At 44.2% G+C, this 14143-nt stretch overlaps 2 protein-coding genes across 4 annotated transcripts in view; one reads left to right on the top strand and one right to left on the bottom strand.

Moving 5' to 3' along the window:
• Positions 1 to 14143, top strand: part of LOC124306855 (LIM domain only protein 3-like) — a 104788-nt gene that overhangs the window by 77555 nt on the left and 13090 nt on the right. For 2 of the 3 annotated variants that reach the window (XM_046767951.1, XM_046767949.1), the window contains exon 5: positions 11965 to 12121. In XM_046767951.1, coding sequence (XP_046623907.1) covers positions 11965 to 12121 — 157 coding nt within the window. The remainder of the gene's footprint in view (positions 1 to 11964; positions 12122 to 14143) is intronic. The other variant, XM_046767950.1, reaches the window with a different exon arrangement.
• On the bottom strand, positions 2706 to 4723 carry LOC124306856 (uncharacterized). Its single transcript, XM_046767952.1, has 6 exons — positions 4582 to 4723; positions 3915 to 3988; positions 3677 to 3830; positions 3422 to 3613; positions 3096 to 3204; positions 2706 to 3017 (listed from the first exon to the last, which is right to left on the bottom strand). Exons 2-6 carry the CDS (start codon positions 3979 to 3981, stop codon positions 2823 to 2825), a joined length of 717 nt encoding a protein of 238 aa, XP_046623908.1. The 5' UTR covers positions 3982 to 3988; positions 4582 to 4723; the 3' UTR covers positions 2706 to 2822.

Genomic DNA, 14143 nt, shown 5'->3' with positions numbered 1-14143 from the left:
CAATAATATTGCAGCATTCGTGCTCGCGCGCGTAACGAGTGAAATTTCGAATCGGAAATTTTCGTCAGGGTCGAAAGCTCGGAAGGTTTATCACGGCGCTTGGGAGCTTTTTACACTACAGTAAAAATTTGATGAAACAATAATCGACGGAATGGTAAAACTGAAGTCGAATAAATTCCGAAGTAACGATGTCTAGAAACGATTTCCGGGCAATTTTGACCTCGTAAAATTCTCGTAAGCGGTCAAAAGCGTCGAGCTAAGACGCGTGCTCATCCTTGTGCGTGAGGCAAACAGTACGGTATAAATCCGTGACGCATGCATGCCGAAATCGATAGTACGTATCTAGGCAGTGTAGGTATAGTGGAAGGTAGAAGCTCGGCATTACGTTTTAACAAGCTTCCTGTGTTCGGTTGAGTTTCGAGGCGGCCCCGCGGCAGAAACGGGAAGTTTCCCTTCGCTTCAACGATTCTTGCCACATTTTCTTCCACTTAACTCTCTCGACGGGCTTCGCGATAACGCGGCTGCAGGGAGAGTTGTAACCGTCCGCACATGCGAGTCAACCAGTTCTTTGGTTCGTTAGACTACACCGAGGCGGGGTGCAAGGCCGGTTTCGTTTCGTTCGCGGGGGGCCAGACAGGGGTGCGCGCCTTCCGTGAAGTTATGAGAGCCAAGGTGGAAAGATAACCTGGAAAGCATTACTCACCGAAAGAACCGAGCCCGCGAGACGGAGAGACAGAACCCCGGGAGATCCGGAGATTCCGAGATCCACGCGATATCGCGAATATCTTATCGACTCTCTTACTTTGTCGAACCAACATTTTCTCTCAATTTTTTTTCATTCGTTCATGCCTTAGTTCGCTTAAACCGGAATCACGGTAGTCGTCCTTGAAATCGCCGGTCGCATCGTGAGTTGGCGAAAGCATATCATCGACTTACCAAAACGATGGTGTCACGGTGTATCAACAACTTTCAGGGAAGCTCAATGCACGTTTCGGTCACACAGCTTATATTTACGAAGGTGTTTGTAACCGTGTCGTTGCATGTTTTCATCTCGCGATACTTTGCGGAAGACCTTTACACGCGTAGCACTCAAGACACACTAATCACTCTTGGCGCTTCATCAGCTGTCCGATACATTACGATACGTACGATACGTACAGAGAACGTAGAGAACGCTGTGGAGACTCGGAGACAGTACGTACGATATAAGTTCTTCGTAAGCACACCGAGTCGCGATTAGTGAATCTGTTCATCTATGGCATCCATGCCTGAACGTGACTGTAGTTGTACTTGCTGATTGAAAATTCGATTGAGTTTGAAGTTAACTCTTGATTATACTGTGTTCTCCGACGTTAGTTTCTAATGGGTTTTTAGTTGGAGCATTTGAGAAAAACGTCTGACCGATAAGCGAATTTCGATTAAGTCGAAGGATACCACGGATTGGTAAGAGAAGAAGGAGATGAGAGTGGTGGTCAAGTTTTGCACAGCTCATCACGAAGGGCGGCGTCGGTTGGTCGCCGAAGGGCGAAGAAAGGCGGGAGCAGGCAGTCTCGAGTCGCCCTTCTGTTAGTTCGGCACTGAATTCCTCGATCTTCTCTCAGGGCTTTAACTCCCAAGGGTGAAATGGCTCATTCGAACGCACTTATCCGCCACACGCCATAGATAACCATAGATTAATGGCATCGGGAGAATCAAAGGGGATGGGGAGAGAAGGAGAAAGATAGATAGAGAGAGAGAGAGAGGGAGAGAGATCTATAAGAGAGCGTTATACGTCCCCGTACAGATATAGATATTTCTAAGAGTGATTTATCGTTTATTGAGAAATATGAGGATACTCTTCATCGTTCGCGTCTTTCGACGGGTTAATCCTTCCGACTCTCGCTCGAGTAACGAGGACTCGAAGCCTCGGGGATGGAGCTAAAAGGCACGATGTGAAGATGATAATTGCCCGAGCGGCGGTGGATCTTCTGGCGAAAGTCGGTGTGAGCATCAGCCATAGAAGTTCGGAGGAACTCGATTAATGTAAGCCAACCCTTGGAGAGGCTTACCGGTAGGCTTAGCTGAGAGAAGAGGCTCTAGGATATTCAGTTATCAAGTACGTCCGGTCACGCTGAGACACCGCGCCGGAAGTCAAACAAGCTGCCACACCGAAGATAAGGGGGAACCGAGGGAAGGACACCGTGAAGAGGGACGCGAGGAAGACGGACCTTTCGGCTTAAATTTTGGCCGAGTCAAATTCAACCTGGCCCCGCTGTAACGAGCCTTGGGGCATTATTCTATCTGCGGCCTTGCTGGTTCCACCCTCCGCACCCTCTCCTAGATCAAAGTTTTAGGACAACCTCCGCGAGCCCGCTACAAGATTCGGTAATTATACTGCGGCGCCCGTAAGTTTGAATTATGTTTGTTGCTCTCCCGCCGCCCAACAGCCCACCACCCCATCCTTCGGGGGTTTCCCACTTCGCAGACTACGAACAACGCCAATTTTCATTCGAGGTACGAATCCGTCACCTGTCAAGTTTTCGCTCGACTAGTACAGTGTTTGACGGTTTCAAAAATCAAGAGTATTCAAGACATTGTTTTCCTCGTGGTTTCAAGACTGACTGCGCGTATATGTTGAATTCGTTCTGGAAATCGTTACTTGTCATCATTAACGATGAACTCGTAATTCTCGTAGAAGGTAACGTGAGATATATCGTTTTTACAGCTTGTTCGTCAACGATCTATTTATTCACTCGATTTCATCCTGCATTCGAAGGAAGGATTAACATCTGATCGCTGCTTTGCTGTACATTGAAGTTTCGCCAGCAAGTAACCGCACTGACTTATCCGAGGAGTCCAATGAGGTCGGCCAGAGTCATAGTGCCGAGGTAGTCGTTGGCATATTCGGTGACTACTTCATTGACAGCGGTGGTGATCTCGTCCTGGTACTCCTCGACGAGCACTGGGGCAATGTCACTGACCACATCCCCTATGAGCTTCGACACGTCGTCGTCATTCCAGATTCCAGTGATCGCGAACTGTCAAGTAAATCATTATTGACGAAAGAGAAGAGAGAACTCAAGAAGGCATGAGTGTGGATAGCACATTTCACTCACTTCCGTATCTTCCACGCTGATCTCGCTCGTCAAACTGCGAATGTAGAGATACGAATTGCTCACGGATAGCGCGGCGGTTCCCGAAACGACTAGATTGGTGATCTCGCCACTGTAACATAACGATCGATCGAGGCACGTTTACCCAGTTTTACTAAAGTTAAATACCCTACATCGGTGGTAAAGATTCTCCGCGTAATTTGTTCTAGAAAACCAACCCCAGCAAATGATAATATTGCAGTTAATAATGCAGTTATGATTCTCTCCTGTCGATCCAAAACCTTGCCAAAGGCTTCTCGACAGAGGTATCGTGCTAGTGCGGAACTTACGTTGCATTCCCGTTGCCGTATACCGCTATGTCATTCGAAACCGTGCCTTCGATGGAATATCCCGTGCTGAAGGTGATACTAGGCCACGTGAAAGCGAAGGTGAACCTGATTCCGATTAGACTGAACGTCAAGGTGTCGATCGAGAAATTAGACAGACCCGCGACCTTCAAGTTACTCAGATTGCCGTCCAATCTGCGTGGAACGAAAATAATCTTCATTAGATCGGAATCGAGATGCTGATGAACTCTTACTCACGCTACTGAAGTCTCGTCTATAGATATGTCAATGGAATCAGCTTCGAAAGGCTCCAACACAGGGATTCCCAAGTCCTCGTCGCCGGTTTTCATTGTCTCCTGAAAACTCTCGACAAGCGATACCAGATTGTCGCTAATGGATCGCTTCGTTTTCGCTGGGTTTCAGACAATCATACAATCGTATTAATAAAAATTCGGTGGCTAAATTTACCTAATAAACTGTGGTGATCGCAACTTACTACTGGTAGGTAGGCCATGGGCGAAGGTGACAAGCGCCAAGAGAACAATTATGCCGTAGAATTTCATGCTGTCTCTGCGTAGAAATTGAGCTGATATGACTCGAATGAATGAAAATAATTACGTGGGTCGTAGAGGAGGAAAGAGTTGGCTACAGAACAGGTAACTCTTATCGCTGATCATCTGATCACAGTCACGAGCTTGTACTGTGATTCGGTATCTAATTGAGGCTTGATTGCTCGTATTAATCAGTTTCAAGCATGTCTTGATTGGCTGAATTGATTACTTCGTATCAATAATCTACGACACACCACTATAATTGTTTCTTAATTTGTTTTTCTTTCCGCATCGGCAGCAAGATTCGGGCTGTGGATAACGGTCACCGCACTTCTATCACGTCAAAATATACCGTACAGACGTAGTATCGGCTAAGATTTTTGGACACGCAGTGATCGCTAAACGTTCCCAAGCTAAACAACAAGTCCCATCTTTCAGTTATGCGATTCTGATTCACGCACGGTGCTTGAAAACTGACAGACGATATTAGAGATTTTCGTAGACTGGAATTCGATTACTTTCCATTGCAGTGAAGAAACAAATCAAGTGCCAACCAAGACGCGTATGAGAACTTGTAAAACTATTATACTATTTATTAACAATCATACTCACGCGTGATTCGTAGCGATGTAACCACAAGGACGTACTGTTCCAATCCGACATAATACCCTCCTATTTATATACACTTATACATCTTGTAGCACGATCTCAATCGTACACTTGAGGGTGAGATACCCATCTGTCGGTTTTCACGGCTGTGTGAACACCTGAACTATCGCAATCGGCGACAAACCGCGGTTCCCCTCTTTTCCCCGGAAATAATCGAGGTCTTCAAATCATTGGCTGCCCGTCTTGTTCAGATTGAATCCGGTGATGGCAAACACTCGTGAACCAGTACTTCATCGATCTACGATTGACACTCGGTCCGTTTTACCGATCACCCAAAGAACACGAGTGTAACACTACGGTACAGTGTTATGGAAATCTTTATCTCATGCACGAAATCTGTAGCATGGTAGTGAGTGCAGAAAAGAAATACAGTGCGAAGTCTAACAATGTCTGAAGGGAATAGAACCCGTAGCTAGCGCGTCCTTCCCTACGGTCTCTAGCAAGTTAAGAGGAAGTTTGGCCAGCAGCTGAGAAGACCACACAGCTAATGATCGCAACTTCAGTACTAAGTCATACTTAATCCCTTCTTGGTTGGACTGCATGGAAACTAAGTTTGTTACAGCTGCTGGCGCCATTCGCGTTGCTATAACGCACACGATCTGCACTCCACACGATCCTGCAGGGCTAATTCAAATGACCATACGGTTGTAAATTGATCGATACAATGATGGAAATTAGAAATCCCGGAGTCTCGATGTGAGTCAAAACGCAGCGTGCACTGTGAGATATTTCATGAAGTTGAATCCGATTAGTTCTAGCGTGAAACGGACTATACAAAGTTTCGCGAATTTGTCGCCGAGGAAGTTAATAACTCGACTGGCGTCAATTTGCAGAGACAAACGCCCGGCGGTCCTGAGGACTATATCTCAACTCTGAAACTGATAAGTGTCCGCTCCGGGCTACAGGAGATTTATAACCTCGGAGTCCTCCCGCGCTACTCCAAGAAATGCGTTCCACTTTATTGGAGGAAATAATCTTTGATTTGATTGCACGTCATTTTCCCTCTATCGTCTTCGAGGACTGAGTTAGTCGTGCTTGGGCTCCTCTCGCCGCATTTCCAGGGGCCAACGAACACGTACAATCTTCACCAAAACCTCGTTCGATCGAGCCTTTCCACCTCCCTGAGCATTATGACATGTGTATGATTTCACGGCTCTCGCATGTAATTGGCGACCGTATTATACAACGTGTTTAGACGGTTCTACAGTTTGCAGTTACATATTATGAGAAATGGTGTGGGAAACCGGCGACCACGTCAAGGAACCGTTGGACTCGCCACGAGTAAAGTGGCACAGAGAAATTGCCTTCTTTGTCATGATATAACCGGGAAGCTTCTGAATTATATCAGCATTGCATAACTCGGATCTTTTGTTCGGCTAGGGGTGAAATATTTCGACCCTATTACTGACGTTCGCCAGTCATTTCTCGTTGCGGAACCGCTCCGCGATCCCTTAATACAGACGTATCGCGTTTTCATCCCGATATATTCAACCCTTCAGGCTTCATTGTAATACCCGGTATAAGTGCGCCTCCCTCTGGGTGGGTCGGTGGAGTAGATGTTTTAATTTCACGCTTAATCCTGGTCATTAATATAGATTAATATGGTCTAGAGAAAGGAGCGCGAGATTACGCTCGAGAGCGAAGGGGTTGAAACGCAAATGTCTGCAGCGACTGTCTATTCTTGTGGGTATTTGTTTGCCTCGTCCGTTTGAAAAGTCTGCAGATTTTCCAGGTTTCAGAAACTGAGATGAAACTGACGAACGCACAGGTTCCACCCAACCGAATTATGGATAATTCGGGTATTAGGTTGAAGGTACATTTATTTCCCAACCAATCACATTGAACGAAACGAGAATTTGTTCGACACGGCGGAACGGGGAAAGTCTGATTAGCGATATGATTGACACTGCGTCAATTACAGTCGGTGCTGGAGAGAAGAGACTCGGGTGAGGACTATTAGGAAATTAAACGGAACACCGAGTGACGCTTAACCGTATGCCTGGGTGGCGCTCAGATAGCAACGTCAAATCACGGCTGGGCTGATCGTCGAGACTGTCGCCGGCCAAACCAGCCCCTACTGTCCGCAGAGTGAACGCACTCCTGATCGAATTAGCACGCCACGCCGCCCCTGATACCCTCATGGTTTGAATTAATTAACAGTTGAATCGTATCGCCCGCTCATCATCGAAACAAATTTCAATTTATTTCAACCGTGTTTGTATTAATACCTACGCAGCGGCGTAAGCGCACAGTTTTCCAATATCCCACTCGATGAACAACACCGCCGATCTACATTTTTTCGAATCCCACCCCCTCAGTAACAATTCACGCGTTCGAATTTTGGATAGCAAACAACGATGCGATTCGGACTAAACGTATAGCGTCGCGTCGAGAAACAGCGTGACTTCTGTTTAGTTATATGTACATTGAATTAAGCTCAGGGATAAAATGGTTTCCAAGGGATGGCTTCGGGAAAACGTTGAAAATTATTCCACCACCGAATCTGACGGTGCGTTATAGTGTGGAGAATTCTCGAGGCTAACGACGTTTGCGCCTTTGCAAACAATACAGAGGCGAGAGAGAAGCCCTTGACTGCCTTTAAATAATCAAACGGTGGTGTATGGGAGGCAGACGGGGATGGCACCTGGATTGTGAGACGTCTGTGTAGATCCCTGTGGCAGACGCCTCTGTCTCTCAAGGTGGCAGCATCTTGACTCCATTAACTTCACACTTAGCGGCACCTTAGCCGGGAAACCTGGCTCCTCGCACATCCCTTCCTTCCTTCCTTCCTTCCTTCCTTCCAGTTCCTCGGCGGCTTCGAGCGCACGCTGCAACCCCTTCCGCCCTTCCCACCTTTCGAAGTCGCATGACTGCCGCCTCCGACCCGCACCTCACCGACGGAAGATCTGATTAAGGGTTCGAGCCTCTGCTAAACGCGTTAGACTCGCCGCGCCAAGCCGCTGCCTCTTGCGGCCTGATGCAAATTAAGAGCGAATGCTACGCCGAGTACCAAGGGGTGGAAGGAATTTGCGATCAGGGATAACAATAAACGCCAGAGATGAGAGAAGACGAGTGGAGAGAGCAAGGCGAGAAGCGGAGAAAATTTTACTCAAGGACTTACCAGACGCTTGCATCGCTCGTCGAGCGACCAAATTTCACGTTGGATGCCAAACCGGGATTCTACAGACTGTACAATTTATCCCGCTTGTATAATATCTACGGGATTTTTTACAATTCGACGGTCTGTCAGTGGACGCGGCACATGATATGGAGAACATTTGACAATTCATTGCTGTATCTGATCTCTAAATTTGCGACAATGCTGTCTCGTTTCAACATGACGGAGTCGACCAAACTTTAGAACGCAGGTTTTTCACAGTGTCCCTCAATACCGGTGTATTTTCCATGCACACCGCGTGATTGCCTTACTTTTATTTAATTATAATGTATTCTTTCAAGTACAGGAAGCGAAACGATAAACAATTTGGAATGGTGGAACAACATTTGACGCAGGTTGTATTCGCTGTAATATATTGTGCACCAATTGAAAATCTTATTACCTATACTTCATGTGTGGTGGAGATAAGAATCGCGGTACATCTGGGGAGAGTGATCAAGAGTAATCAATACGATCTACACCTGATATTCGTGCCTCTGAAGTTGGCGGGACTCTCGAAGCGTTTCTGAAGAATCACATTTTTACGGTATAACGACATTAGCATTCGGTACTATAAAAATATAGCTAATGCCCAAAGCGTTTAGCGGTTTTTACCCTTATCGCGTTATCGCCAAACACGCCACGTATCTTTCCTCGAAATCATAACACCATTATACACCACCATCCCCTCTAATGTCCCATTTTATGAGCCTAGTTCGATGCTGTACGAATCGATTTTATTTTACGTCGCATACTTATCGTGTGCCGTTATGAGGGAGCATTGCTTTTTATGGCCAACATGCCTCATGTTCCACGATTCGCACTCCAGTGTTTCGCTCCTCTAATTTTTCTCTCTTCACACATTTTACGTAACGCATTATTTCGCTTACTCAACGCTGTTTCTTTTCTTTATTTTACTACTCAATGCCTGAAGTTTGTAGAAATATTTTGAGACGCGGAAGAGCGAGGTTTCCTCAACGCGATTACGGGTCTTCGGTCTTCAATCGTGTGAAAAAAATCGCGTCAAAGGTCTGTCGGTTTTCGTTTGTGTACAGTTGTTCAGGTTTTTGTTTGGTAAACGAGGCAGGTGCAGAGGTGGCGAAAAAATCACGTCTGCATTTACATAAGCGCTGAAATAAACCCCCGAGCGAAGATCCGACCTGGTGAGGTTGAACGCAGGATCCGCCGAGAGGGAACTGCCTTGAATACACAACAACTGCAGTATACTGCCATGGAATACTTTTATTATCCTTCCGTCCAAGGAGGTTCCCACCTCACTTCAAACCCCACCGTGCAAACTTTAACCATGAAGTTTCTCGATTTCACCTGAATTATTTTTACTCCGAAAATTTCACTATTTCTTGTGTCGCTTACGAATGTTGTACGGGAAAAGAAAAGAACGACCGAACTAATCGTCTTTTCGAATATTCTCGTCATCGGTATATTGTGTTAAAAGTGCGGAAAGTAGGCAATTTCCGAAGAGTGCTGTAAACGTACTACTCAGACATCACTCATCCGCACGCGTAGAACGCGCTATTTTTTCCAACACCAGTGAAGGAAAATTCGATTTGAGAAGCAAACGAATGATAGACAATAATTTCGAAGAAGTAGGTTGAGGACAATCAAGAGGTCCAAAGGCATAGGCTCAGCTGCATGAAACCTAACCTAAACGCGCAAACTTCAGGTTGAACTTAGCCCAATAACGTCACTGGCGGTGCGTAACACCCGTACGTAAAATTTAGTTATCTGAAAGTGCGCATGCGCCAGTGTCGTTTTACCGCACTGTTCAGAAATGGGGCACTTTACGCATGCTCGAAAAAATATTTCCGTTACCACTCGGATTTCCAGAATCGATGTTTGAAGAGTGTTCTTCCAGAAATTTGCATCCCCATACCTTTTTTGCTCCCTTGATTTCTATATGGAGATGGAGAAGAGCATTACAATCTCGTTTGTTGGACAAATCGCTTGGACACGCTTGTCATGCGGCAGGGAAAATGGGACGGAAGGTGAGGGGAGGGAAGGGCAAAATCGAGGTTCCGTCAAGAGTAATAATATTACGTGGAGCTGACACGAATTTAAAAGAGCTTGTTGGACTTAATCGTGACAAAACGATTTTAGAGTCGTCAGCCGTTGAAAAATCGGCGTAAACTTGATAGAGAATAATAATTCTTACCACACGGATCGGCAAAGGGCGAAGAGAAGTATAAAATTTGTATGCAGAAAAAGTGAAAAAAAAAGAACGACGGAAGAAGAAGGATAAGAAGAAATGAAAAATTGTAAGGATAAGGAAAAAATCAGACGTTACAACCCGTAAAACTCTAAACGGACTCTGAATTCGAACCCTGAACGCAGCCTGCTGCAAGTTTGCGCTAACGTTTGCAAATGGAAACTCGCTGAAGGAACTAGACACGTGGGTTTATGTGTGCACCTATGGGGTACATAATACGATTATGCGTATGTATTCCAGATACGTCTCTGAAATTCGACTTTTGAATCTGGCAATAAAAAAGGGGGTACATAAAGCCTGAGATTTTAAAGGGCCGTTGAGCCAAGGCGCGACAGTTGGCCGATCCGTATAACCCACAGCACCGCGGCGAATTCGCGTTATTCCCTCAATATCGCATTTTGGGCACGTACCCCGAGGACCTCGGCTGTTTACTAGAGTCATGGGGAAACATTTAAACGCCGTCGAATAAGAGAATGCCAAATGCTTTGCTGATTAGAGGAGAGATTCTCGTCCCATTGCTGTACGCACGCGACCGATTTCCGCGTCGTTTGGGGCCATTTTTTCATACTCGCCTTTCATCGTTTTCCACACGCCTATTATTTTTACAATCGACTATTTAGGACAGAATTCTGCAGATCCGTGAAGAGAAAATGGAGTAAAATACTGGTTGATGGAATGATACAGTTTTTTAATTGTGGGGAATAAAAAGTAAACTCGCGATTGCTTGAACGTCATATTTTCAGATGACTACATTTTTTTCCCCTTCGCAAACTTGAATTTATTTCATCTTTGTATCCAAAAATTACGAAAACTGCAATGCTATATATTTCGCTATCAATTTTTTTTTCGCACGTACCTGAAATATCATTGAAAATTATAAATGAAAAAAATTGATGGTGTCGAGATTCGAAGAGAAAAATATTTGTAAAGAATTGAAAATGTATTTAAACTTTGAATTTACAGACCTAGGACTTGGAAACCTCAACAATTCTTACAATTTTCCGTTAATTACCATGAAATTTTGCATCTGAACGCGACCGATCAGTTTTCGTCTTATACGTAAACACTTATTATTAGAGTTAGTTTTTCTGCATGTAAAATAACTTGAACGATTACGGGAAAAATAACCAACGTAAACTCAAATCAATCGTATTTGAAACCGAAGAGCTCTGAAAACACCTTTAAACTTTGGAAAAATGATAAAAATTTCACAAAATACAGCCGTGTTAAATTATCGAAGATTTCGTTCGCCTCGCAACGAATAAATAGATAACCATCGGAGCATTGCGAAGGCGAGTTTTAATCGGCGATGGTAAACTGCAGCAGTGTACATAAACGAAACGTTTTATTTCCTGCGAATTAAGTAAAAATTTGCATTTAAATAGCCTTCAAGATTTCCACAAGGCTGAAAGCGATGAGAGTTTCGCCGGTTGTTTCACTTTCTACTTTTTCACTGTATTTATTTTTACCTCTCTTTCTTCCTTTTCCTCGCAATTTCCTCGCCAGTTCCCGCCTGCAGGAAAGCAGTCGAAGGGAAATTAACACGCCTTATTGCTCGGCCTAGTCCCTAACTCACTTACTGAATTTTTCCTATCTCTGAAACCGCCACGGTTAGTCTCTGCAAATAGACTCGGAAACCTATAAATGCGCCCGATAAATTCTCAACTATTCCCGAATGAAAAACATTTCGCTCAAGTTCAGAACCGCACTAATTGTAAGATAACAGATTTGTTTAAATGATCAAACTTTCATTAATCGTAAATAAACAAAATATTCGAATTAAACATGCTATAAATTTACATTTATCCCGATAAACATTTTCTATTCATGATTACAAAAAATTCAGCGTCCTGGCAATTTTCTAACTAAAGCTGGAGTTGTTTTTCATCTAAATATAAAATTATTTCCACGAAATTACAGCGTTTGATTTTTTTCATTCCAGATTCTGCGTGGGTGACAGATTTTACTTGTGCGAAAATAAAATCCTGTGCGAATATGACTACGAGGAGAGGCTTGTCTTCGCAAATATGGCTCTGCATCCTCCACCCTCCGCTACTCTGGCCCACATCAAGAGACAAGTAACTCATCTTCAATCTCCGGTAACATCGACTAACTGATAAATTGTGTCTTGTTCTGGATCGGACAAACGTAAATCGTTACATTCATCGTTACTCGACGCGTTTTTCGATTAATCGAAACTTTATAAGGGAGCGAAGTTTTATCCACTCGTAATGATGTATGATTAATCAATTGGAGATTGTTTTTTGTTTGTTTTTTTTTTTAAAACTTTCTATTCTTCCTACCAGAGCAAACAGTTAAACAGCGTCTGAAGCGAAGTACGTCTCGAATCTTAAGATACGGCAGAGCGTTAACAAAGCCAATCGACAATTGATTGGCCCAATTATCGACGGTATTTTAATCGAGCAAAAAACGAATTTGAATTTCAAATATATACGACATTCGATTGAATATATTTCTTTATCGCATTGAAAGACGAAGACGCCTCTTCTTCTACATTTTCCTCAGACAATCCGCACCGCAGACGCAATTCGCACAACAAAACCTGTCTAATCAAGGGTCGCGTTACTGGTCCAGAATCGAACGAACGTCGAGACGCTTAGCAAACGTCGATAATTGGCTTATTTACTGGCCTGACTCACTTGTTTATATCGCAGAGACTCGGGTCGATTTGTCGAAGAAACCAACCGCGATGATCGTCACGTAGAGGGTGCGGTGGGAAAGGAGGGTAGGGGAGGGTGAGGGAGGTGTTACCCAAATACACGATTTAGGGTGGAAGCCGCGAGGATTCTAGAATTCTGTCAGTAAATCCCCTCGGTTTATCCATCCCTAAATGTATGCATGTAGGCAGGTGGGAAGGTAGGTATCTCAACTATTCACACAACAAACGGTACTACTTGAGCCGCTAAACAGCGCTGTCAGTCTCAATTTCTCTTCCAGTTCTCCCCCCTCTGAGGAAATTCACCCCGAGTCACGTGGCGCCCTCGCTTCGCCTCCTCTTCCGCTCTTCTTCGTCGGGGCAAACTTCATCTTCACGATGCATTATCGCCTCTATGACGACAAATTTGACTTAATTATTTCTGTCACGCAAGCCGTTTTTAGCCCAGCGGCGTATATTCACGAAATTTAACCCGTCGCTTGTTTTCCCGGAGATTTTTATTTCATGTTACCGAGGGTAAAGAATTCGAATTGAAAGCGTGAAATTCCTCTGTTCGAAAGGCAATTTTATTTTTAAACCACGATATAAACTTTTCCACCTCAAGAAAGGCTTGAAAATTATGTAAAAAGTAGTCCAACACATTGCAACATTTTTATTAAATTTCTTCCATACCTTCCCCGTTTATGTTGTCGAGGAAAAAAACTTGTCACGTTTAAAAAAATGTTTCTTCAACCCTTGACAAACCGATTTTTATTTCACCCTTCTGATCTCAACTGCTAATGGAATTCTAAAAGTAGAACGGTCAAACGAGCGGATTACGATGCGAAAATTGCTAAGATACAAAATTTATAACAGAATTAGAAAATGTAGAATGTCTATAAATGGAAAAGTCAAAAATATAGAACCGTAAATGTTAAAGAAAAATGATGAAAATTTACAATTCTGTACTTCGAATTTTCCATACCTTGATTTATTTTCCTAACTTTTTTTATTTTCAACACATAACAAACATTTATAAAAGGTGGTATATAAAAATTCTGGCAATTCAACATCCGAGCTTTGTACGTTTCTCACCTTTCTACATCCAGGCATTTTCACACACATCGACCTGTTAAATTTTTAAATCCTACGAATTAAAGTTTCACCCATTGGAAAATTCGATACTGCAACAATTTTTTCGCGAAACGGTGAGACGGTTATCAATGTTTTCAGTGCACGCACAGCTAGGTACGCGATAGCTCGAAAGATCTCAAATCTCCCTCGCCTGTAACTTGGAATATTTGAACCCCGGCGTTGAACCCGAGCTGCTCCCACGTCTTTGCATCCAGGGCTCGAGGGCGGCTTCCGGTTGGTCTAGGTTCCCGACACCGAAGACAACACGTGTCCTAAGACGAGGAGAGCGAAGCGGATCGCGGGTCCTCGACGACAAAGGATTCCCCGCGCG

This window comes from Neodiprion virginianus, chromosome 6 (genome assembly GCF_021901495.1).
Source record: "Neodiprion virginianus isolate iyNeoVirg1 chromosome 6, iyNeoVirg1.1, whole genome shotgun sequence".
Taxonomy (NCBI): Eukaryota; Metazoa; Arthropoda; class Insecta; order Hymenoptera; family Diprionidae; genus Neodiprion; species Neodiprion virginianus.
The sequence above is the reverse complement of the archived record's forward strand: the minus strand, read 5'-3'. Positions and strand labels throughout refer to the sequence as shown.

Excerpts from the sequence above, each read along its gene's own strand:
- LOC124306856 (XM_046767952.1), bottom strand. The coding sequence starts at position 3,981 with ATGAAATTCTACGGCATAATTGTTCTCTTGGCGCTTGTCACCTTCGCC. Across the intron at positions 3,614-3,676 it reads ATAGACGAGACTTCAGTAGC|ATTGGACGGCAATCTGAGTA; the intron begins GTGAGTAAGAGT and ends CGTTCCACGCAG. Across the intron at positions 3,205-3,421 it reads TACGGCAACGGGAATGCAAC|TGGCGAGATCACCAATCTAG; the intron begins GTAAGTTCCGCA and ends GTTATGTTACAG.